General features: G+C 37.0%; 6 protein-coding genes and 1 long non-coding RNA gene across 10 annotated transcripts in view; 1 reads left to right on the top strand and 6 right to left on the bottom strand.

Annotated features, from left to right (window-relative positions):
- LOC104717663 overlaps positions 1 to 1,027 on the bottom strand; it is a 1,547-nt gene extending 520 nt beyond the window's left edge. The window contains exons 1-2 of the mRNA XM_010435271.2: positions 881 to 1,027; positions 31 to 806 (exon numbers count right to left, since the gene is read on the bottom strand). Of these exons, the coding sequence (XP_010433573.1) occupies positions 31 to 806; positions 881 to 937 (833 nt within the window). The 5' untranslated portion in view covers positions 938 to 1,027. The remainder of the gene's footprint in view (positions 1 to 30; positions 807 to 880) is intronic.
- On the bottom strand, positions 1,153 to 2,414 carry LOC104717662 (nifU-like protein 3, chloroplastic). The gene is made up of 4 exons (XM_010435270.2): positions 2,128 to 2,414; positions 1,924 to 2,041; positions 1,542 to 1,840; positions 1,153 to 1,438 (listed from the first exon to the last, which is right to left on the bottom strand). The coding sequence occupies exons 1-4, from the start codon at positions 2,227 to 2,229 to the stop codon at positions 1,247 to 1,249; spliced, it is 711 nt and encodes a 236-aa protein (XP_010433572.1). The 5' UTR covers positions 2,230 to 2,414; the 3' UTR covers positions 1,153 to 1,246.
- On the bottom strand, positions 2,555 to 4,789 carry LOC104717664 (putative glucose-6-phosphate 1-epimerase). The gene is made up of 8 exons (XM_010435272.2): positions 4,401 to 4,789; positions 4,154 to 4,228; positions 3,950 to 4,006; positions 3,687 to 3,847; positions 3,449 to 3,583; positions 3,262 to 3,364; positions 3,061 to 3,160; positions 2,555 to 2,955 (listed from the first exon to the last, which is right to left on the bottom strand). The coding sequence occupies exons 1-8, from the start codon at positions 4,557 to 4,559 to the stop codon at positions 2,747 to 2,749; spliced, it is 999 nt and encodes a 332-aa protein (XP_010433574.1). The 5' UTR covers positions 4,560 to 4,789; the 3' UTR covers positions 2,555 to 2,746.
- On the bottom strand, positions 5,340 to 9,772 carry LOC104717665 (pumilio homolog 6, chloroplastic). 2 transcript variants are annotated; one of them, XM_010435273.2, is made up of 10 exons: positions 9,535 to 9,772; positions 8,602 to 9,117; positions 7,391 to 8,490; positions 7,152 to 7,293; positions 6,961 to 7,068; positions 6,665 to 6,877; positions 6,449 to 6,559; positions 6,144 to 6,338; positions 5,894 to 6,065; positions 5,340 to 5,660 (listed from the first exon to the last, which is right to left on the bottom strand). In XM_010435273.2, the coding sequence occupies exons 2-10, from the start codon at positions 9,058 to 9,060 to the stop codon at positions 5,641 to 5,643; spliced, it is 2,520 nt and encodes an 839-aa protein (XP_010433575.1). In that variant the 5' UTR covers positions 9,061 to 9,117; positions 9,535 to 9,772; the 3' UTR covers positions 5,340 to 5,640. The 2 variants fall into 2 exon arrangements, with proteins under 2 accessions (XP_010433575.1, XP_010433576.1); XM_010435274.2 differs by lacking the exon at positions 9,535 to 9,772 and having other exon boundaries at positions 8,602 to 8,801; positions 8,914 to 9,021.
- Positions 12,018 to 13,965, bottom strand: LOC104717667. Of its 2 annotated transcripts, none has more exons than XR_002033710.1 (4): positions 13,789 to 13,965; positions 13,262 to 13,544; positions 13,023 to 13,163; positions 12,018 to 12,860 (listed from the first exon to the last, which is right to left on the bottom strand). It is a non-coding gene; the product is annotated as an uncharacterized LOC104717667 (long non-coding RNA). The 2 variants fall into 2 exon arrangements; XR_002033711.1 differs by having other exon boundaries at positions 13,262 to 13,325; positions 13,789 to 13,954.
- Positions 16,192 to 19,369, top strand: LOC104717670. 2 transcript variants are annotated; one of them, XM_019231390.1, is made up of 11 exons: positions 16,192 to 16,369; positions 16,515 to 16,609; positions 16,999 to 17,474; positions 17,562 to 17,761; positions 17,852 to 17,923; positions 18,014 to 18,104; positions 18,248 to 18,328; positions 18,468 to 18,530; positions 18,622 to 18,744; positions 18,825 to 18,863; positions 18,943 to 19,080. In XM_019231390.1, exons 3-11 carry the CDS (start codon positions 17,106 to 17,108, stop codon positions 19,078 to 19,080), a joined length of 1,176 nt encoding a protein of 391 aa, XP_019086935.1. In that variant the 5' UTR covers positions 16,192 to 16,369; positions 16,515 to 16,609; positions 16,999 to 17,105. The 2 variants fall into 2 exon arrangements, with proteins under 2 accessions (XP_019086935.1, XP_010433582.1); XM_010435280.2 differs by having other exon boundaries at positions 16,192 to 16,609; positions 18,943 to 19,369.
- LOC104717669 (oxysterol-binding protein-related protein 4B) lies at positions 19,318 to 22,231 on the bottom strand. The gene is made up of 6 exons (XM_019231391.1): positions 22,030 to 22,231; positions 21,582 to 21,830; positions 21,279 to 21,375; positions 20,784 to 21,081; positions 20,606 to 20,711; positions 19,318 to 19,705 (listed from the first exon to the last, which is right to left on the bottom strand). The coding sequence occupies exons 1-6, from the start codon at positions 22,168 to 22,170 to the stop codon at positions 19,334 to 19,336; spliced, it is 1,263 nt and encodes a 420-aa protein (XP_019086936.1). The 5' UTR covers positions 22,171 to 22,231; the 3' UTR covers positions 19,318 to 19,333.

Raw genomic sequence — 22,297 nt, forward strand, 5'->3', positions numbered from 1 at the left:
AAAAAAAAAAAAAAAAAAAAAAGCTATTACCACTTGACGAGGAAAAGTTGGCCGGTGGGAGACTCCACAAGATGGTCTGTCCTGGAACATGCACTCACGTCCGTCAACTCTTGAAAGACCGACTTTGGGAGAGCGTCAAACTTGAATTTGGTGAAGCCGGGTATCTCAGAGTGGAGATCCAAACAACACAAGCGGTTACCTCCGAGAGTTGGGATGTAGAACCTTTTATCTTTCTTGGAAAACATGAGGTTCGATAAAGGGTTTACAGAGTGAGGCATGGTTTTGATGTTGATCCATTTACAGCTTCCAAAAGGCCTGCAGAGACTCAACTGAGATCCCACTAATTTGACACCCACTACCCAATTTTTATCTCGTATAGGTAAAGATGACATGGCCAGGCTTTGGATTTGGGAACCGGTGGGTAGAGGAGGTAGATAAGTCGCCACGTTTTCTATCTTGGGGTCAGTGGGCTCGTAAAAGATGGCTGGACCATATGAACTAGCGGCGTTGTTATAGTAAAGCTCGACTCGCAATCCATAACGTGAAAATCCGACAGTCATCGCATCACAGACCTCTTCCTTTAGATCCTTGTCCTTAATCAAGACTTGCTTTTCATTGGGAGTATTGTAATCGCATGTTGTTATGCGACCATCCGAGGAAGATTTTGGATTGTTAAGTATGTAGTCAATCAACAGAAACGGGTAGGCTGGTCTAGACGAGAAAGGCTGATTCACTTTAGTCTTATCATCCGAATCCAACCCGCTCGTGTAAGATGTAGATGAGAACAGACGAACGTTTGTGTGTCTCTGCCTTGTATATGTTCAAGTAGTCAGAGACAACAAATACAAAAGGTTTAAAAGGAAAAGAAAGAGAAGCTTACGAGGATATTTTTGCAGACAGAGGGATTGAACATTCGGTTGATGATAAGCCGTGACATTGTTGAAACTACGTGTGTGTGTGTATGTTTCGTCCTCTCTAGTCTCTACCTCTTCCCGACTTAATATAAGAAGAGTATCCTTGCTCACCAAGTACACTTCATAAAATGAATATTTAGAGAATAATTTGTTACAAGGAAATAAAATATTACGGAATTTGATTGGCTAATTAAGTTTTTTTTTTTTTTTTTCTTTCAGAAAAAACGAGTCATTCTACTAATTCTAAAATCTGGAAGTACTGTAAAATTATATTGAATCAAAAATAAGCTTTGTAGATGAATAAAAAGGTTACATAATAAAAAAAGTGAACGTCACTCTAGAAGCTGGACTGCACCTATAGAAGGAATCGTTTCCCTCAGTTTTTGAGTCAACGCGACACGAACAGTCATAACTCCAGCAGCTGGTCCAGTGAGCCGAACCTTAACAATGTAACCATCAATCTCAACCAACTCAAGCCCCCCACCTCCAGTACCGGATAGGTACGGCCTTAACTCAGAGAGAACCTTAATTGAACAACAAAACCAAAAAAAGGGCCCATTCAGATCGATTACAAAACACAAGACGCTAAATTAAAAACATACTAAAACGTTTAAAAAAAAAAAAAACCTTTTCTATGTTCTCATCGTTCAGCTCTAACCCTCCTGTCTCGGATTCAAGAAACTGCTCAACGGACATAATCTCTGGAATCTTGTCTCGGAGACGACTCTCGATACCCATCTTCAACGTCATTGATGAGCTAGGACACGAGCCACAAGCTCCTTGTAGCTTTAAAACCACAACAAGCCCGTCGATCTCGTGCAGCGCCACGTTTCCTCCGTCGGCCATTAGTGCAGGCCTTACTTCGTCTAGCACTCTCTCCACATTCTCTTCCGTTAACGGCATGACGCAGCTCACGTGACCAAACACTAAACCAAATCACAACTACAGTTCTAAGAGAGATTGGTCTGGTTTTTGCAAATCAAAATAACAGATTTCAAGCATTCATTACCTGTTCGTTTTCTCAAAGGTCGAGCGTGGTGAACGCAAGAAAAAAGTATTCTTTGGAATTGACCCCTGAGGAATGTACTGCATTTGGAAGAGACCCCATAACTATCTGAAATTGAATTCTAAACACAAACGAAGGAGAAGACAAAAGGAATCAGAAAAAGTCATCTTTTTTTTGGTGAAGCTCGAAGAAACTGAACAAGATTACCTTAGAATTGAGAAGGGACGAGCGAAAATTAGGGTTCTTCTCAGCTGACGAGACAGAGAGGTTCATCATTGCAATTCGGGTTTGACCCGAGACCGAACCCATTTGATGAATTCTCACTCTTTTGCTATACGATCCACAAAAAATTTCCAGACTTTATCAAAACCCTTATCGGAGATTGTGATAAACCAGGTTGGATTGAGCTCTTCTTTACCCCTGGGGAGAGAACAGAGTAACCACGAGTAGGGAAAAAAGAGAGAACTTTTCATTATTGGATGATGATGGATGATGAAACGTCTTGGAGATGATTTCATTTTGTGGCTAAGATTTTTTACAAACTCCAATAATAATAAATAGTAGTATAAAATAACAAATTCAATTATTGTTATAATTTATAATTAAGTATACTAATTTTGTTATAATCAGAGAATTATTGAACCCAATAAAAAAGCACCTTTTCACTTTATTATGTAACATAGATTTACGAAACACTACAATTACAAAACAATAAAACTGGTCAAGAGGACCAAACTAACTTCAAATGTTCGCCATGTGATGTTTCTTGGGAACGTCAAGTATCCTTTAATAAGACAGTTTTGAAGTGTGTTTTTTTTTTTTTTTTTCAAGGATGATGAATGCAAGACTTTTTAGGGTCATGCTTTCCACTGGCGCAACTCGAAGGAACCACATACATTTGTAGTATTCCTTTCCACTCTTGGCCTGGGTTCACCGTGATTGGTTTCTCGACAGCCGCGCTTTCCACCGTTACAAAACGCTTAAAGTCGTCAACTCCTAAATCGGACACTTTCTTGTCCCATGGATTCCACACAACTGCACATTATATAATTAGGAGGAATCATCCATCATTAGTACTAAAAAACCCAAACTGTTTATAATGTGTCTATGTAATGTTGACAAAACTATGTGTTTAATTACTTGAATCAACTTGTCCCTCCTTGTGTACAACAAGAGTCTTCTTTTTCTTATGGTCCACGATTCTTATGTTGTCTGGAGTGCTTAGGTACAACCTGTCAAGCTTTTTTTTATTGAAGGTGTAGCTTTTTAATTAGTGATGAAATATAAAACAAGAAGGGTTGAAATTTGAACTGGCAAAAGGAAAAAAGAAGGGGGACTTACTTGAGCATTGAAAGTTATAACCTTCTCATGATCAGTGAAACGTGTTCTGTTCTTTTGTTGGTCAAGGTAATCCAACTTGTGCAATCCTTCCACCTGGATTTCACTGAACACATACAACAACCAGCTTGATTCAACAATTCAAAGATGATATCTTATGTCTCGTTTCACTATGGGAGATTTGGATTACCTGATATTGGAAACAGCGAAATAGGGGTGAAGAGCAAATGTGAAGTTAAAGGGCTTAGTGTCAGAATTCTTAACACGAGATGTCAACGTCAAGTCTCCATCATGCCCCAATGCTACTCTCAGTCTATATTCAAACCTGTAAATGGATACAGAGATCATCAACACATTGGTCCATACTCTTTTGTAAAAAAATCCTAATCAAAATGTTGAAAGAGAAAGAGAGATTTCAAGAATCTTACTTGTGAGGCCAGATCTTCAAATCATCGTCGGATGATCTTAGGATCAGGTCAATGAATGCATGAGAAGAAGTCTTTGATGGCAAAGGAGGTGGATTAGCCTCAACTTCCCAGAACCTCTGTCTTGCAAATCCATGTGAGGGAAGTGGACCGGTGTTACTATACTGCGCTTACACAAAAATCATTTCATTAACAAAAACAGATCATATTATTCAATAACTAATTTCAACAAAAAGATTTATTTAGAAAGAAAAAAAAACACATACTTGCGGAAACAATATTGGAATCCCTCCACGAATAGGTGTTGGAGGATTGAAGATAGCCTGCACAATACGTTAACACCTGGTTTTAGATCTCTTCTCCTTTGGATAACAACTTAGTCAACTATTGTAGATTTGTAGATACAGAGCCAATCATAAAACAATATTGTCTCATGGTCTGAATAGGAGATAGAGTGAATCAGAAGTTACCTTACTACTCATAACAAGTAACTCCTCTCCCTTCTCATTCTTCCAAGAAGTTACTTGTCCTCCATACAAGTAAACCTGAACAAACAAACAAAATGAATCAGAATCTGCATCAAGAAAAATGGACCTTGGAGTCTAAGGCAGCCACAATTCACTACTTTGCTAGTTAGGTTCTATTCAAAAGGTGATTTGAAACGATGTTTTCTGTACATGACAACAACAAAAAATCTAAACCAAACGGAAGAAATACCTCAAAAGATCGACCACGATGGTCGCGGACGATGATCTTGTCGAGACCATTGATGCCTTTAGTCCGCTCAATGGGACGATGCTCGGTGGCCATGGCTACCACAGCAACCAGCAGAGCCCAGAAGAAGATCACAGATCCTAAATTTCCCATATTCCCCATGGTGAATCGTTGTCCTAAGCCTCCTCGCTTGTTTAAATTATTAATAATTCTCTCTCTCTCTTTGTACTTTACATATATAAGTAATACAAAGGAAAGTTATCAAAAAAAAGAGAAAGAAAGTCAAAGAGTTAGCCTAAAAAACAGGAAATGAATTTCCCGTACAAATCCAGTAATCAAATATAGAAAAGACTTAATTATCTTGACCAAGAAAAGAAAAGTCTTAATTTGTCTACTCTTGCTCAAAAGTTAGCCATAACGCCACATCTCTTGACCTTATTATTATCGACGCCAATATTTACTCTCCTGTTTAAGAGTCCCATTCAATTACACAATACACATCACATTTTCTTTCATTCAATTACACATCACATTTTCTTTCTTTTCTTTAACAACAAATATTGACTCTCCTGTTTAAGAGTCCCATTCAATTACACATCACATTTTCTTTCATTCAATTACACATCACATTTTCTTTCATTCAATTACACATCACATTTTCTTTCTTTTCTTTGACAACTAATATTTACACTTTCAAACTTAGAAGGGTTATTGGTTTTAGTTTGAGCTTCCATTTTTTGCGGGGTGTTTCTTCTATTGTCATGTGATCTGCTACTTTGCTTCAAATTCTTATGTAATGACAAGTTTCTCTTTTGATTATATCATACTTTGGCTTCCTCTTGGTAGAAGAACGAGAAAAATTATTGCCTCAAAACAGAGTGCTGATATACAAGATAAAATTGTGTAGCACACGAGACATTTGCGGAAGAGGGAGGCCTTGTGGACGATAAGCATGTATTATTTGGCTTCGGTAGTAATACTGTCTAAAGAAAGTTTCGAATTGTCTTGGTGAAAAATCCACAAACCAGTTACAACAAAACTTAAGTACACTACTGATACATTTATGAATATTTACGAACATGCCACACAATCATCACAACGGCTATGCTACGATAAATATTCCAAGTAAACATCCTTCACAATCATCTAAAATCTTCCCAATGGATAGCCAGCTTTCATGAAAAGCGAATTGTATTGAGTAAATCTGAGTCGGCCACTACCTTCAACTCAGAAGAGCCACTCATCATCTTGATTCTTGATTTTCTGCAGAAACAACCAACCAAAATATGTCATTCTTGATCCCATATATAACAATCATTTGAAGTCTACTAATCAGTCTTGTGCTACAGCGCTTATTTCTAGCAAAGAAAGTCTAATAGTTTACTTCGCCCTGTTTCAGCCTATACAACATCAAGAGGAAAGCCTTATTTGTTCCAAAGAATTTAGATTGTGCACCTGCCTATTCGAACTTGACTTGAGTTGAGGAATTTTAATACCTTCACTAAAGGGCTGCTCCAACCTAGTAACAATATGTTTCCCATATGTGTATTTCTTCAATGCAGATGCATGCATTCTGACTCGGCTGAACAATGTTGCACGCTGATCAGCTGTACATGTCTCAAATATCTTCTGCACCACATAGTTTCCGTACTGATCCTTCATCATCATCTGTTAAAAGTGGCTTACAATTAATATTCAATCAGTTAAAAGAAGAAAATGTATCAGGTTTGGTCCACAAGCTCTCACCAATAGACTATCATAGCTCTCGTCTGGCCCTGCAATCTCTTTGATGATGAGGTCACGCTCACTTCGACCACCATACTCCAAACACTTCTCTATAACATTTGATGCAAATTTATGTAGACTTAGCTGCACGATGTGCCCTGATAGTTTTCTCACGATTCTCTCTCTTTCTTCAGAAGTTCCTTTCTCCAAGACATGCTGCAAAATAGCAATGTTGGTTTTACGTGGTGATCTGATGAAACTAACTGTGGCATTTTGGTCTACTTTGACTTTAGTTGATGTTATGTAAGTTTAGATGGTACACATACCTGTGTGACATAATTACCGTATTGGTCCTTGGAAAGGACGCATACTGATTCCAATATCTCCTCGATAATGAACCGACACTGATGCTCATGTGAGCAACGCTCCAGAAGCCTCTATACAGAAGGGAAAAGAAAATGCGAAGATGCATGGTTCTTGAGTAACAACGAGAGAAACCAAGAACAGGAGAAGGAAAGACCATTTAATTAAGTGTTATGTACCTGTATAACACGGCAACCATAGGGATGCATAGAGAGAGAGGAAACTTGACCACGGAATGCATATAGCATGAACCCAACTCTGTCTGCCGGGATGTTCTCAATGCATTTCTGGATCACATGGTTTCCATTTTGGTCTCGAACACATCTCATGACCTGCCCATCAAGTTCACGTGCTAAACTAACTCTCTGATCAGGTTCTATGACATCAAGAGCCTAACACCACGACAAAGTTTCACTCAATGAGCCAATTGTTTTTAGAAAGTCCATTTCCAAACAACAGGTAGCGATGTGTGTACCTTTTGTATTACGCGACAACCATACATCTGCAGACTAAGTGGTACTATTTGCCCCATGAGTTGATCCGCAAGCTCCTTTCTCTGTGCTGCGTTTCCATATTCAAAAAACTGAAACAGATATCGCAAATAATCAATAAAAAGGGTCGAGTCTGACAATAAACTGTAAGACATGGGATCAAATAGGAACAAACCTTCTGAATGACATAATTACCAAACACATCTGTCATTAGTTTGCAAGCATGAGGAAGAACTTCTCTAAAGACAGCTGCTTTTTCTTCTGGATTACAATTTTCAAGCTTTTGCTGAATGAATCGGCTCCCATGTTGATCCGCACTGAAAGGAAATAAGATTATACTCAAGTTTGTTATTATCTGATTAGGAGAAAACCCAAGACAAGATACAAGACTCGTGAAAGAAAGATAAAACATACCTGAACTCAACAATGTGTCCTGTGATGTCAGATAAACCAAACCTCCTGCCTTTCCCAGATTTCAGCCCTTCAAGAAAATTGCACAACCGTGGGCCATTCCCACCTTCCAAGCTCCCCTGTTGCTGCCATGCAGGGTATGCCTCGACATAGGGAACAGGACCTGGTGAAGGAGGAGGGGCGAGCTGTGTAGGAAGATACTGCACCATAATCCCCATATTTGGCTGGATTCCATAATAATTAACTCCCATTCCCGTTCTACCCATATTAGAGTTACTTGGCCCTCTTATTTGTCGAAGAAACTTCGGATCATCTTTCTGAGACTCAGGAGCATTGTTGTGGTTCCTAGGAGTTAGCGGTTCCATCTGCCCGAATGACTGTTGACAGTACTGCATATACATAGGATCTGGGAAAGAAGGTTGTCCCGCATACTGCATTTCACCTCCGTGGACAACACTTCCCGCACTTGGCCCAGATTGAATAAAATCTGGACTGACAATAAGTGGAACAGAACCATGGGAAGGGTATCCAGGCATAAATTGAGGGATCATGCTGGTGTATGGTCCATAACCATACTGAGGAGAATAAACAGCCGGAGACTGCATGTTATACATATGAGCTGGTGAAGTCATATACGGCGCTTGGGTAGCAGTGTAAAGAAGAGGGGGAGTAAAACCTGAAGACTGAAGCACAGGCTGACCATCACCCGAGAACTTGTAAGGTTGTCCATAATGAAACTGTCCAGTCCCCGTAACTGCATCGTTTACACCATGAGAACCCATTTTGCCGCCACCTTGAATCCAAGTTGCATTATTTTGTTGTTGGTGCAGCTGCCTTTCTGGCCTTGTATACCTTCGTTCTCGCGGGTATTTAGCAGTTCCGGATCCTGATATGTTAGTATTCTTCATTTTAGAGATGATAGCAGAATCATCAGGACTCTTCTCAGTGCCAGTGGAACCATTCGTCCTTGAAGCAGCATTATCTTTAACCATAAGATCATCTGATATCTCCGAGAAGTTACCACCCTCCTCTGCTGTATTCATTTCACCATTTGAAGAGTTAGACTGACTATGCTGAGGGGTCGCCCTAGAAGAACTAACATCCTACAATGAAAAGAGATTGAATTGGAAGTTATTATAAAGCTAAAGAATGACATTTCACTACTCACAAACAAGTTACTAATGAGTACTAAAGGTAAGGAAGCGAAGCCGAACCTGCCTGAAATCGTCCAAACCTTGAGAACCAGGAGGGGAAAGACGAATGTCCAACCCATTAGTCTTATCTGAAACACTATTAACAGAGAACTGTTGGGAGCTTTCATCCTCAGACACTTCCTTATGAGTAGAAAGTGTACCTGGGGACAAATGATTGGGAGAATTAACTTTATTCAATCCCTTGTTACTTCGAAATCTACCTACACGATTGTATATGAACTGATACTCAGTAGGGTAATAAATCGGTGGAGAAGGTATGCGGTTAAGGCTGTGTTTAGAAGAATGAGTAGTCACGGTGTAACCAGAGTCGACCTGTCTTGACAATAGATTATTCACAGCTAGAAAAGATCCCTCCATGCTCGGTGGAGCACTTCCACTTCGATTAGGCACAGAAACCTGCCTAGAATTAGACCATCTTTCATTGCTTTCGGACATCCTAATAGGATTCTCAGTTGCCATTTCTCCAAAGGGTATTGCTCTTCTACACCAAAGAAGGGAGCTTTATAACGCAAGTACCTGAAGAAAAGAAAAAAAAGCTCCCTTTTACACAAATTTATCACCAATGAAATCAAAATCACCAGAAAATAATGAGATTTAAACAAGCAAATAAGCAAATAACACTCATAGGTTCTCAAGTTTAGAACCTTTTAAAGTAAAGAACAGAGAACAAACAAGAGCACAACCTTTAAAAGTCTAAGACAATAATAGGCTTAGAAGCAGATATACATGACCATGTAAATGGTCCACGCATTAGGTAAAGATTAAAAAAAACAAAAAAAGAGCAAAACCCAAAAGAGAGGCAGAGAGAGAGAGAGAGAGGAAACAGAGTGTAAGTAGAACTGAATCCCAAATAAAAAGAAAAAACCTAGAGCTAAAGAGAGCAGAAGTGGTGTACGGGGGGGAGTGAGGTGAGTTGATTGACTGAGAACTTACCAGAAGACGATTATTGAGGAGGAAGCAAAAAAGATTCACTGTTAAGAAACCCTAGATTCTGGTGCTCAGAGAGAGAGAGAGAGAGAGAAGCAGGGAGGAAGGAGGAGAGAGAGAAATGAATGATATACTAAAGTGACCATCTTTGGCTAAGTCAGTGCTGATTTTTAAATGTTTGGATTTTATTCCGGTAATGGCAAGAATAAAAACCCATATTTTCCACCATTACGGAGGATCCTTTCTTTTTCCGCGAAGTTTATGGAGTTTTGACTTTCTTTCCAACCATTATCTCTTGCCCAATCCTATCTTTTCTCTTCTTATTTTTTTTTTTTTTTATTCTAAGACATTTTTACGTTTTTTAAGTCATGGTTAGTCTAACTACAAATGGCTTTTAATCAATAGTTTTGTAGACAAAAATATCATAAAAAATCACTTAAATATTTGATTGAATATCCTTATCCTATAAAGCACAAGTCACATATCCAATAAAATTAAGATACATAAGAATTTATTTTAATTTTTTTTTTTAAACATCAAAACAAATGTACACGAGATCGTGCAACTAATAAAAATAAAAGTAAATTACCTAAATCCCTAAATTTGTGCACACCACAAGCAATACGTTCAAGAATCAAGATAAAACTGCAACACAATCTATAACCGTTTCATCATCTATTTAACTCCAGTTTAATTCAACTTCTTCTCTATTTGATATTTCCTATGTATTTCTTTCCATGTCTTTTTCTTTCGTATCTTTCAAAAAANAAAAAAAAAAAAAAAAAAAAAACTGGAAAAAGAAGCGCATGAAGACATTCCTCCGGCGATAAGAAGATTATATGGAGACTTATAGTGTGCTCGGACAATAGAAGGTTCTTGAGACATGATGCTCAGATGAAGCCAAATTGGGTACGATCGAAGCTTGGTGGGAGTCGTAGTCAGCGAGACTCAACCACTTTTAAACAGGTTCGAATTGGTTTTTTATTTTCATATTCACCCATGAGGCCATGACTGACCTTAACTCATCATATGTAACGATTCATTCATTGTCTCTTTACTCTTTAATCATATTTATTAGTTTAATAAAGAGAATTGTCTTCTACAGTACTATTTTTTTATGGTTTTCCTAAACTACACACGTATGGCCGTGCATAGCACGGGAGGAATACTAGTACTTCTAAATAATTTCTAAAATCTTTTTCAAAGCTACTAGCATGTTGAAATTTTATTATTTAGTTACTACTATGCTTAATTAGGTTTTACTAATAATGATAATGATAATTACTACTACTATGCTTAATAAATTCTTAGTAATATTAACCAAAGCTTTTCACAAAACCTCAAGTTTTGTTAAACCAGCAAGAATAACTGAAACATGTACAACAAATTTATATATTAGCAAAGTAACANTTAGCTCTTATCCATCCACTTGTTTTGGAAGAAACATGTAATTAAAAAAAAAAAAAAAAAAAAAAAAAAAAAGCAAAGTAACAAATTTATTGAGAAAATAAAACTAATATAAAAAAAAAAGTTGAATTCAATTGCTAAAAGAAGCGTGTCTGATTTTTGTAAAAGAGTATAAGATTCATAGCTAAAACCGGACATATACCCAAATCCTATCAATTCCTAACCTTTTTGACTTTGTTTGTGTTCCTAAAGAGCCCACACAAGCCGTAGAAACTTGCACTCACATTTTGCTGATTTGCTCTGTCCAAAGTCAGACGAAAAAATTTGGTGTCAACTAAAACCTGAGAAGATGCGGGAGTTACTAATGATCCATTTGAATAATCATTCATCATCTCTTATCATATCACAAAACAGATTTTGGATTACTGTTGATTGTTCCTAATTTTTCATAGCTCTTGAACTTTCTTTTGGATTACTTTTCATGAAGATATTCTCATGATTTTATAAATTACCACTTTTTTTTTACTCAAATTATAAATTACCGTTTTATCTTGAATATATTTGATCAGAAGCAGATCAAAAATACAATGGTTCTAGCTAGTCTTCTAGAAGAAGGTAACCATACTTATAGGCAAACTTTTTAGTTTTTTTTTACCTTTAAAACTAGTCCAATCTATATATACATTTTTGAAGTACATTTTTGTTTCTACCCTTTTATTGTTGCTTATTTACAATATTAGTCCCTAAACATTCAATGCACTAAGTTACTTAAAATGGAGAATCGACCATCAATATAAATTATATTTTACTGCATTGGTCCCTAAACATTCAATGCACTAAATTACTAAAATTTGAGAAATCGACCTTCGTCCCTAAACATTCAATGCACTAAATTACTATAATTTGAGAAATCGACCAATACATTTATATTTTAATGCCATAATCTCTCACATTTGATTCCTATAATCTCTACAAATCTCAATAGTACAATCATTTAACATCCTATATTCCTAAAACGTGTAATCGAATGCATAAATATCATCCCACTTAATTCAAATTCCCAAACAAATACAAAACTTTACAACCAAGCCAAACTTTTAATTCTCTATATAGATTATTTGGAAACTAATGTTGAAGGGCAAAATCATTGTCTTAATAACACAGAGATTATTGTAATCTCGCTTTGAATTAATACAGCGATTACAATACCCTTGGTCATCAAACATATTGGAATCTATAAATACTATATTCACGAACAATAATATACCAACACTCACAGCTAAAACCTACATCCTGCATATCCAACCACTAATCGAGAGAAATGGCTGCATCATTTGTATTCCTGCAAGATATCCGTCCGTACAAGACAGCATGGAGAGTTCAAGTTAAGGTCCTGCATAAGTGGCGTACTGGAGAACCCCTAGAATTAATTATGGCTGATGAAACTGTAAGTAATTTATGTAGTATACATTTTATGTATGGCATGCATCTTATGATTCTCTATTTTAATCATTTCAAGGAATGAAAATCCATGCCTCAGTCAAAAAAGACTTGGTTACACGTTACGTGAACCACCTAACTGTTGGTGAGTGGAAATTCATATAGACTTTTTCTTTAACACATGCCAATGGACAATTTCGTCCCATAAATCATCTTTACAAGATGAATTTTGTAAACGGGACTATGGTTACGAGAAGTGATCCAAAATCGGATTCCAACTTCTTAAGCTTGGCCAAGTTTCAGAAGATTCTCAGTGGTGAACTGAATCCCAACATGTTGATTGGTTAGTACTATATACATGACTTATCACTTTTTATTACATTGTGTTTCAAGCAACACAGTTGCAAAATAAATTCTAATTACTTTTCTTAAATCCACGTTTAGATGTGGTTGGACAAGTTGTAAACATTGGTGAGATAGAGCCCCTTGAAGTTAACAACAAACCAAATCAGAAACTCGAATTTGAGTTGCGAGATGAGAGGTTAGATTTTATCAATATTTTCAGTAATTTTGTTATTTTTGTTTTTATCATTATTGTAAATTGTTTAACAAGTGATATGTAATAGTGATGAGAGAATGGCGTGTACCTTGTGGGGTGGATTCGCTGAGCAAGTTTATAGAGCATGCAATGATGCTAACGGTGACATTGTTGTTTGCGTCCTCAGGTTTGCCAAAATCTTTTGACGTTTCACAACTTCACCTCAATCCAGCCTGGCCTGAAGTCGATGCTTTCATCAAAGCGTAAGCCATTACAAATATTAGATATTCCCACATCTGACTTATATATAATGCTGAAAAAAATTGCATATGAATTGTGTTTACACACAGGCTGCCTGCTGATGGTCTGTCATTAGCATTTCGTGAGGCAATCCCAAGGTTCCAGATTATGGCTGTAAACGAGGAGGACCTTAATCAATATCCAAGGAAAACCATTGCGTTGTTGTTGGATTCTGTTGAGGTTTGTATCTACTTTACAAAATGTGTTTTTCATTCCCAACAAGAAGGGTTGGCCGCACATCAGTGCAGTAATCCAAGTTTCAGAAGATTCAACCTTGATTGACCCTCTAAATTATATTTGACGGACTTGAACAGACTCATAGCGAGAAATACTGTTACAGACGAGAAGATTAATCGATTAAGTAAAACTGAGACTTACTCCTTAAAGAAGTAGCAGTCATCGTTGAAATTATAACTAGACGTGTTAAGAAACACAAAATTGCAGGATTGATTGTGACACAGACGCGAGTTTATAAACACGAAATTGCAGATGAAAAATATGGCAATCAAAATCGAAAATCCCATTGAGGTAGAATATCAAAATATATGTAAATGGCAAATTTGAATAAAGAATACCTTCTCGCTTTCATCGTTACATCTGATTGTAAATCGGAGATCGCCATTATGTAAGTTCTTGTGAATCGCCCATGAAGAGTATCACGTAGATCTAAAACTCGAGAAGACACCGAAAAGAATTTTTTTTTTTTTTCTACTTGACTTCTCATAATATCAGATAATTATGGGCTTCACAATCCAAAATGGGCCTCCGACATATCTAATTCCCATATCCAAAAATGTTATTGGGTAAGAATCCAAAAACAAATTCAAAATAAATTATAGTATATATATTATTAGATGTTTATGTGTTATGATATTATATATACTTTCTCATTACAACCAAATTAAGTGAAAATTTTAATTATAAACCAAGTAATAGATTTCCTAAACAGTATCAACATGTTCATATCATAACATATGAACTATATAGTTTAATGTAACAATTTCAAATTTTAAGTAGTCTAAAACTATTTTCTAAATGTAAAATATATGACAATCTAACTTAGATTACAATCCACACTATTATATTATACTTTAATATACTTAGGAGACCATCTATTTATTAAGAATACCATCTATTTATTAAGAACATACTTTCAAATTATTATGTACTTTTAGATAATCAATAGATTTATACCAACGATATCCCAAAAACACAAAATGAGAATTAAAAACATTATAGACATGGTCAAAAACACTACAACATACAATATAACTTTTTGTTAATTTAAATTTTTTTTAAAAAAATTGGCCGGCGGTATACCGCAGGTTAAATCCCAGATGATTTTGCAAAGTAAAACTGGTTGACTTTGGTCATACTCTAAATAACTGTGAATGCGATGTTATGGAATGAGATACTTTTAATGGCTTCAACGTAGTAATTAATATCCAAGCAGACGTTATGTATCTACCTTCCATTTAATTTAAGAAAAAAAAAAAAAGAACTACTATCCGATCTATCCATCACAATCTTAAAATGGGAATTTCTTTGTACTTTGCGTAAAGAAATTTTCTAAAGTCATACACAAATAGAGCACAAAGAAATGTCATTGAAACCATGCTTTTTCGGTTATGGTTGATGCAATTTTTCAGAAGAAAACTGTCTACTACGTTCGTTGTTGTCGATCCAAAACAAAAATAGTCCATTACCATCCAAATGGGCCAATGAGAAGACACTTGAAAGACGAATATTCTGTTTTCACCTCACTATTTCGTACAACTCTTTACTAGCCCTGAGACGGAAGGACACCTTCAAGGAAGATACTTGATTTGAATCGATGAATGGTGAGAGAGTTTGTTTACCTTTCGAAGAAGCTCCAAAGAAAGATATGCAGTAGAAGAATCAAGCCTTGAGTTTCGATCCCTCTCTATTCTCTTTCTCACAATCGCAACCACAAGCAACCAGACAACATTGTTTTTTCTTTTTTTTTTACAGCGGCGTAAACCTAATTTTTTTGTGAAAGATTGTGATTCTTTGCCATTAACGATGAAGTGAGATTAATTGGGCTTATGGGCTCTAATAAAATAGCTGGACTTTATGTTTGTTGTTTATGATATGTTTGCCCATTAAAATATGTCCAATTAAAACAAACATAAACCCAATTAAAACATGTCAAACATGCAATCTATCTACCCTGATATCTGGATATTCAGTTCTAGTTATTATCACTATCCGGATTTGGAGCCGAATCCGCTAGGATTTGTAAATCCACTATCCGAATCCGGATTCACCTATACTGGATATCCGGTTTTCCAGAACGGATATGAACGCATCTCAAATTGGATAGTGAATCCCGAATAATAGGTACGAGGGCTACTCTTTACTAGTCTAATCTTTTGATATGCNTTTTTTTTTTTTTTTTTGGCTCATAATGCTAGGAGACGCCTCAAAGTCCCATGTACTTCCACTCATTTCTAAGTACTTCAAAGGGTCAGGCTTCCTAACCTAAACAAAACTTTTATTTGAATAATTTAGTAGTGATGGCCTAAATAAAAACAAAATTAAAAAATAAATTAGTGTTAATAAGCAGATCCTTCGCCGTCGTGGAAGGCACAAAGCGGCGACTGTCATGAATAGTCAAGAAGTGCGATGACAGAACTAAAATTCGTTATTTTGATACCTTCCACTTGGACTAGTTTTATTTTTCCATTTGCCCACATTATAGAAATGAATACTCTCTGCTTTGTTTAATGATAGCAGAAGGTGGCTAAACAATTAAAATTTGATTTTTTTTATTTATTTAAAAAGGGTTATAGAGTCGTGAAGCCAACTCAAATCCAAAAGAAAATAGAAATGTAGATTCTTTTGAGAGTTTTATATAACTTTGTTTAATAACAAGAAATTAATAGAAATTATTGGAGAAAATAGAAAGCCAAGTGTTTAATAATGTATTGTAGTCCTTCTCCTCTCTCTTTGGTTTCGAATTCAATCACTGGAGGAAGACTTGTTGGTTTCACCAAAAAGTCTCTTCCTTTATTTCAATCAAATTCAAGAGAGAGAGAGAGAGAGAGAAAACGAATCAGGGGAAGTAGTAGTAGTACTAGTCCTCAGGTATAAAAAGAAGGAAACCAAAACGATCTGAATCGTCGTCTTCCACTTGTTGTGTGTGTCCATGTTTTTAAAGACTAAAGTTTTGTTTTTCTTTCCTTAAAAGCAAAAAAGGAAACTTTCCCTCTTGCGTCTCTCTCTCTCTTTTGACCCTCTCACATTCGTTGAATCCACTATTTTTATTTTTTGCCCCTAGATCTTAACGAAGAGGATCAAATTCGATTCTTTTGAGATCTGGGTTCGGAGAAAGATTCTATCTTTCTGCATCATACCGTTTCGATTCAGCTCGAGGTAACTGTATTTTGACTCTTTTCAAATGATGTTGCTCGCTACAGTGTCACCAGTTTATTTTATTTTTTTGGTTTACTAAGAAGTTGAATCTGGGATTTGTAGCTTGTAATTTTAGTTTGGTCGGAGAAACACTCACTTAGACTTAGACTTAGACTTAGAGTTGTTTACATTGTACATGTGCTAAAGAGAGTTTAAGAGGAATGTCCTGCACTTACCTGAATCATAGGAACAACGTGCATTTTGCTTATTGCTTCTGTCTGAAGGAGTTTTTTTTCTTAAGATTAGTTTGAAACTTTACTTAATCTCTCCGTGTTTCCCGGAGTTATTAATCTCTGATTGTCTTTGTTCTTCAATAAAAACTCAAATCTTTTTTTTTTTTTTTCATTCAGGTAATGCCAATCTTAGACAAGTATATGCAGAGGTGAAAAAAAGATTCAATCTTTGTATGCCTATTAGTTAGAAAGGAGAAGGGAGGTGTTAAGATTTGTAGTTTCAAATGGGTGAGACGCAGAAGATGTTGCAGGGGCCACCACGTCACCACCACCACCACACATCTCTGAAGAAGCCCTTATGGGTCGTTTTGACAGTTTCAGTGACAAGCATGCTTCTGATCTGTTCTCACATGTATCCAAAACAGGGCTCCTCGTGTCATGGTCTCTATAGCACTAGAGGCTGCGAGGATGCTCTCTCCACGTGGCTACCTGTTCATGTCAGGAAATTCACTGATGAGGAGATTGCAGCTCGAGCAGTGGTCAGAGACATACTTAGAACGCCTCCCTTCGTAATCGAAAACTCCAAAATCGCTTTCTTGTTCTTGACTCCTGGTACTTTGCCATTTGAGAAGCTCTGGGATGAATTTTTCAAGGTACAGCAAACCAAACACCTTGATGCAATGTCCAAATGTTTAGCTACATTTCTTTGGTTTGTTGATAGTGTTTTTGGTGTTGTGAAGGGTCATGAAGGCAAGTTCTCAATTTACATCCACCCCTCAAAGGAACGACCAGTTCACATCAGCCGTCACTTTTCTGATAGGGAAATCCACAGTGATGAGGTCACTTGGGGAAGGATTTCTATGGTTGATGCCGAGAAGCGGTTACTAGTTAGCGCTCTTGAAGATCCCGACAACCAACACTTTGTTCTTCTCTCAGAGAGGTAATGGTTTCAATGTTGCTTAATGTGTCCTATTTAAAGGTTTTTTGTACTAACAGACTGAATCACATCAAATTTTTTATTTCTGTACAGCTGTATACCGTTGCATACTTTTGACTACACTTATAGATATTTGCTGTACTCCAACGTTAGCTTCATTGAGAGGTACATTACTCTCTCAAAACAAAACAATTTTTTTGATATTTTCCATTACTATTCACTGACACAAGGTTCATTATCTCTCTGTTTCTCAAGTTTTGTGGATCCTGGTCCACATGGGACTGGTAGACATATGGAACACATGCTACCAGAAATCGCTAGGGAAGATTTTAGAAAAGGTGCTCAGGTAAAGGCTTAAATCTCTAAGAGCTTAGTCTTAATGAGTATGCTGCTAGTAGCAGCCTGCTACTGCCGCCATAAAACGAAACAAAATAAAATTGAGTTTTTGTTACTTTTTGTTGTGTAATTTGTGCCTTTTCTTCTTGCTAGTGGTTCACAATGAAGCGGCAACACGCGATTATAGTGATGGCCGATGGTCTTTACTACTCAAAATTCCGCGAGTATTGTGGAGTAAGTTTGTCCTGAAGCTGAACATTTTTGGTTTCATACCATAGCTTTTTTGTCTCTCGGATCTTTTGATGTATAACTCAATAAAAAAGTTTCAGTCCTCTTCGTTTTGAGTCTGACATTAAGTTTCTATAAATATCAGCCTGGAATAGAAGCTGACAAGAACTGCATTGCTGATGAACATTACTTGCCAACATTCTTCAATGTGAGGCTATTTCTTCTTCACACTCTATCGTTTGCAATCTTTTAAGCCTTCTTGAAGCTGAAACATGTTTATTTGCTGGCTCTTCTTTCAGATGATTGATCCCATGGGGATCTCTAACTGGTCAGTGACGTATGTTGATTGGTCTGAACGAAGATGGCATCCAAAGACGTATGGAGCAAACGAGATTTCATTAGAATTCATGAAAAATGTCACGGTATGTTTCAAGATACAGATTATTAAAAATTGTCACAGTCAGCATGTTATTATACTTTTCTCTTTTTCTCTCTTGTGTAGTCCGAGGACATGAGTGTACACGTCACCAGCGTAGGCGAGGTATGCAATTGTGACTCTCCCTTCATAGCCTCTATTCTTCTTTTCTCTCTCTTTAATACTTTTACTTGTGCTTTTAAAGCATGGAGATGAGCTGCATTGGCCTTGTACATGGAATGGGATTACACGGCCTTGTTATTTGTTTGCAAGGAAGTTCCATCCCGATACTCTTGACACATTGGTCAACCTCTTCCCAAACTACACAAGCACAGCTGTCTGAGAGAGGATCTTGAACCAAAACACACAATTCTTGGACCTAATTATGTTCCAGATATGTCTCAGAGGTGGATCTTTAAGATACTGTAAATTTTCTGAAGAAACTGAAACTATTCTTGGTATTTGATGTTTCTTGATGAAACTGAAAGCCCGTTATATGCAATTAGAGCAGAAAGTTTTGGTTATAAGAGTTCCATTTTGCGATTTCCCCACTAGTTCTTATAGATTGGTTTATGTTACATGGAATTGTAATAACTTTAGCTATCATCAACACAAAGTTTTGAATTCTTGAATTCTTGTGCCTTTGTGATGACGAGTGGAGCCCGAGGAACCGTGGGCTGTAGTGGTGAGCAATCCCAGTCTTTACCCTTTTTGATCACTGAGAAATGTTTGGGAATCCATGACTCACCAGAAGCTTCTCTCTGTTTCAGAGACTCTCTCTGCTTCTCCTCCACAGCTCTCTTAGCTTCTCTTGCGCTTTCCCATTCTTTCTTCAGTATTCCTTCACTTACTTCACTCCATGTAATCCCCGACTCGGTCTCCATTACCTCCTTCAGATTTTTGACTATTGGAGGTTTGAGTCCTGTGATATTCTCTTCGGCATTGTATATAACTTCGAGCTTACCAGTCTTCAAATTTTTTGCCATGACTGTTCTGTAACATTATGGTATGTTAATGACATGATATTCTTGAGAGCTGTATTGAACTTATGATTCATTTTTTTACCTGTCCCAATGGCCAAAGATGTCGTAGAGCTTATCACCAGATGAAGATTGAAAGATCTTTCCCNTCATAGCCTCTATTCTTCTTTTCTCTCTCTTTAATACTTTTACTTGTGCTTTTAAAGCATGGAGATGAGCTGCATTGGCCTTGTACATGGAATGGGATTACACGGCCTTGTTATTTGTTTGCAAGGAAGTTCCATCCCGATACTCTTGACACATTGGTCAACCTCTTCCCAAACTACACAAGCACAGCTGTCTGAGAGAGGATCTTGAACCAAAACACACAATTCTTGGACCTAATTATGTTCCAGATATGTCTCAGAGGTGGATCTTTAAGATACTGTAAATTTTCTGAAGAAACTGAAACTATTCTTGGTATTTGATGTTTCTTGATGAAACTGAAAGCCCGTTATATGCAATTAGAGCAGAAAGTTTTGGTTATAAGAGTTCCATTTTGCGATTTCCCCACTAGTTCTTATAGATTGGTTTATGTTACATGGAATTGTAATAACTTTAGCTATCATCAACACAAAGTTTTGAATTCTTGAATTCTTGTGCCTTTGTGATGACGAGTGGAGCCCGAGGAACCGTGGGCTGTAGTGGTGAGCAATCCCAGTCTTTACCCTTTTTGATCACTGAGAAATGTTTGGGAATCCATGACTCACCAGAAGCTTCTCTCTGTTTCAGAGACTCTCTCTGCTTCTCCTCCACAGCTCTCTTAGCTTCTCTTGCGCTTTCCCATTCTTTCTTCAGTATTCCTTCACTTACTTCACTCCATGTAATCCCCGACTCGGTCTCCATTACCTCCTTCAGATTTTTGACTATTGGAGGTTTGAGTCCTGTGATATTCTCTTCGGCATTGTATATAACTTCGAGCTTACCAGTCTTCAAATTTTTTGCCATGACTGTTCTGTAACATTATGGTATGTTAATGACATGATATTCTTGAGAGCTGTATTGAACTTATGATTCATTTTTTTACCTGTCCCAATGGCCAAAGATGTCGTAGAGCTTATCACCAGATGAAGATTGAAAGATCTTTCCCTTGATTGATCTATTGTTGTTGCCTCTGAACCTTTCGATGAAGGAATCGGAAATCAAATGTAACTCAGCTTCGAGATCAGTCTCCGGACACTTTATCTTAACTTTTCCGGCCCAGTGAGCTCCCGGCGCCGGTAAGAATCTCATTATTAGTCTCGGCTGGTCCATCTCATAAGTCTCTTTTCGACTCAGCAGCTTCATAATTCTTTTACCTTTTACCTCAACATCCACGTAAGTACCTACCATTAAATGATTCACGTGCAGCAGAAGTTAGACTTTGGAACCAATACGAGATGGTATGGTTTGGTCTTAGGGTAAACTGGACGCATGCTCGAAATAGTTGTGTTCGTTCTTGGACGGATTATTTAAAATTTGACTTTGTTTTGAGATAATTTGGATGTAGCGGAATACATTATGACTGCTACAAATAACATACCACGATATTTAGGAGTGAAATATTGACACCATGTCACGTCAATCTTTTCCTTCTCGTGAGTCGCATGAAGTGCGGACACCGGTGGATGATGCACTACCTGAAAAATTAGCGGTTTATAACATGAAGGAGTTTTTTATCTTTTAAGTTTGATAATTTTTAGAATGGAAAATCTCATAAATAAACCTAATCTTTTAAAACATTTGTAAAACATTTCACTCATTTTAGACCATCAATAATTCAACGTGTAATGAAATGATAATTTTTTTTTTGTTTTTGTTAAAAATTGTAATGAAATGATAATACTTGTTCGGTCAAGACGTTGATGTGACCGTTGGAGACATGGTGAGTCTCGCCGAGAACAGGGTTGTACGGAGACATGCCAACAACCACCGGACGGAGTGTGGAGATGTTCCATGTCACCACCGATTTGAGCCGTTCAATGGGAAGATCGCGACGGCTGCATTCCCCAAGCAGGTCCTTACCGCTGAAGCTGTAGACCATCTCGCCGTAACTTTGGAGTTGTGATCTTGGTAGGTTCAGCTGAGGTGGCAGCTTTACGTTCAAAAATAGTAGTTAATAACTCTCAAGGAAAACACTAAAATACTTAGTATATCATATCCTATAAAAACTTATTTTCTTTCTTCTTCACTATAAAATTGTCAATGTTTGTTTTCAAAAAAAAATATATGCAAATGGACGTTCTGTTATGTAGCCATAAGTTTACATCAACCAGGATCATAAGGAGTTACACCTGAAAATTGGTGAGATCAGACCCTGGGCGTACGGTCTTAATGAGGCTGAGGATCTTGCGGATGACATTCGAAGCTGTGTGCTCAGAATCTTTCTCATCTTCCAGGGAAAAAGGTTTGGCTAGCACGAGGTGTCTTCTCATTTTCTCTTCTTCTGCCTATACACAACCAAATATATTAGATCTGTAAATTTAGTCTCACTTCTTTACCAAAAAAGTGTATGACTCGCTAATTACCATTTGAGGAGTTGTTGAAGAAACGATATATATA

The sequence above is a fragment of the Camelina sativa genome, chromosome 10 (genome assembly GCF_000633955.1).
Source record: "Camelina sativa cultivar DH55 chromosome 10, Cs, whole genome shotgun sequence".
NCBI classification, from domain to species: domain Eukaryota; kingdom Viridiplantae; phylum Streptophyta; class Magnoliopsida; order Brassicales; family Brassicaceae; genus Camelina; species Camelina sativa.

What these genes read in the sequence shown, in the direction of transcription:
- LOC104717662 (XM_010435270.2), bottom strand. Translation starts at nt 2,229, where the DNA reads ATGGGTTCGGTCTCGGGTCAAACCCGAATTGCAATGATGAACCTCTCT. An exon ending in ACCTTTGAGAAAACGAACAG is followed by an intron (nt 1,841 to 1,923) that starts GTAATGAATGCT and finishes GATTTGGTTTAG; the next exon opens with TGTTTGGTCACGTGAGCTGC. An exon ending in ACGATGAGAACATAGAAAAG is followed by an intron (nt 1,439 to 1,541) that starts GTTTTTTTTTTT and finishes TGTTCAATTAAG; the next exon opens with GTTCTCTCTGAGTTAAGGCC.
- LOC104717664 (XM_010435272.2), bottom strand. Translation starts at nt 4,559, where the DNA reads ATGGGGAATATGGGAAATTTAGGATCTGTGATCTTCTTCTGGGCTCTG. An exon ending in TACTTGTTATGAGTAGTAAG is followed by an intron (nt 4,007 to 4,153) that starts GTAACTTCTGAT and finishes CGTATTGTGCAG; the next exon opens with GCTATCTTCAATCCTCCAAC. An exon ending in TTCCAATATTGTTTCCGCAA is followed by an intron (nt 3,848 to 3,949) that starts GTATGTGTTTTT and finishes GTGTAAGCGCAG; the next exon opens with TATAGTAACACCGGTCCACT.
- LOC104717665 (XM_010435273.2), bottom strand. Translation starts at nt 9,060, where the DNA reads ATGGCAACTGAGAATCCTATTAGGATGTCCGAAAGCAATGAAAGATGG. An exon ending in ATGGTTGCCGTGTTATACAG is followed by an intron (nt 6,560 to 6,664) that starts GTACATAACACT and finishes CCTTCTGTATAG; the next exon opens with AGGCTTCTGGAGCGTTGCTC. An exon ending in AGAGCTATGATAGTCTATTG is followed by an intron (nt 6,066 to 6,143) that starts GTGAGAGCTTGT and finishes CACTTTTAACAG; the next exon opens with ATGATGATGAAGGATCAGTA.
- LOC104717670 (XM_010435280.2), top strand. Translation starts at nt 17,106, where the DNA reads ATGGGTGAGACGCAGAAGATGTTGCAGGGGCCACCACGTCACCACCAC. An exon ending in AATTCCGCGAGTATTGTGGA is followed by an intron (nt 18,329 to 18,467) that starts GTAAGTTTGTCC and finishes TATAAATATCAG; the next exon opens with CCTGGAATAGAAGCTGACAA. An exon ending in AATTCATGAAAAATGTCACG is followed by an intron (nt 18,745 to 18,824) that starts GTATGTTTCAAG and finishes TCTCTTGTGTAG; the next exon opens with TCCGAGGACATGAGTGTACA.
- LOC104717669 (XM_019231391.1), bottom strand. Translation starts at nt 22,170, where the DNA reads ATGAGAAGACACCTCGTGCTAGCCAAACCTTTTTCCCTGGAAGATGAG. An exon ending in TCAACGTCTTGACCGAACAA is followed by an intron (nt 21,376 to 21,581) that starts GTATTATCATTT and finishes CTAATTTTTCAG; the next exon opens with GTAGTGCATCATCCACCGGT. An exon ending in TAGTCAAAAATCTGAAGGAG is followed by an intron (nt 19,706 to 20,605) that starts GTAATGGAGACC and finishes AAAAATTTGAAG; the next exon opens with ACTGGTAAGCTCGAAGTTAT.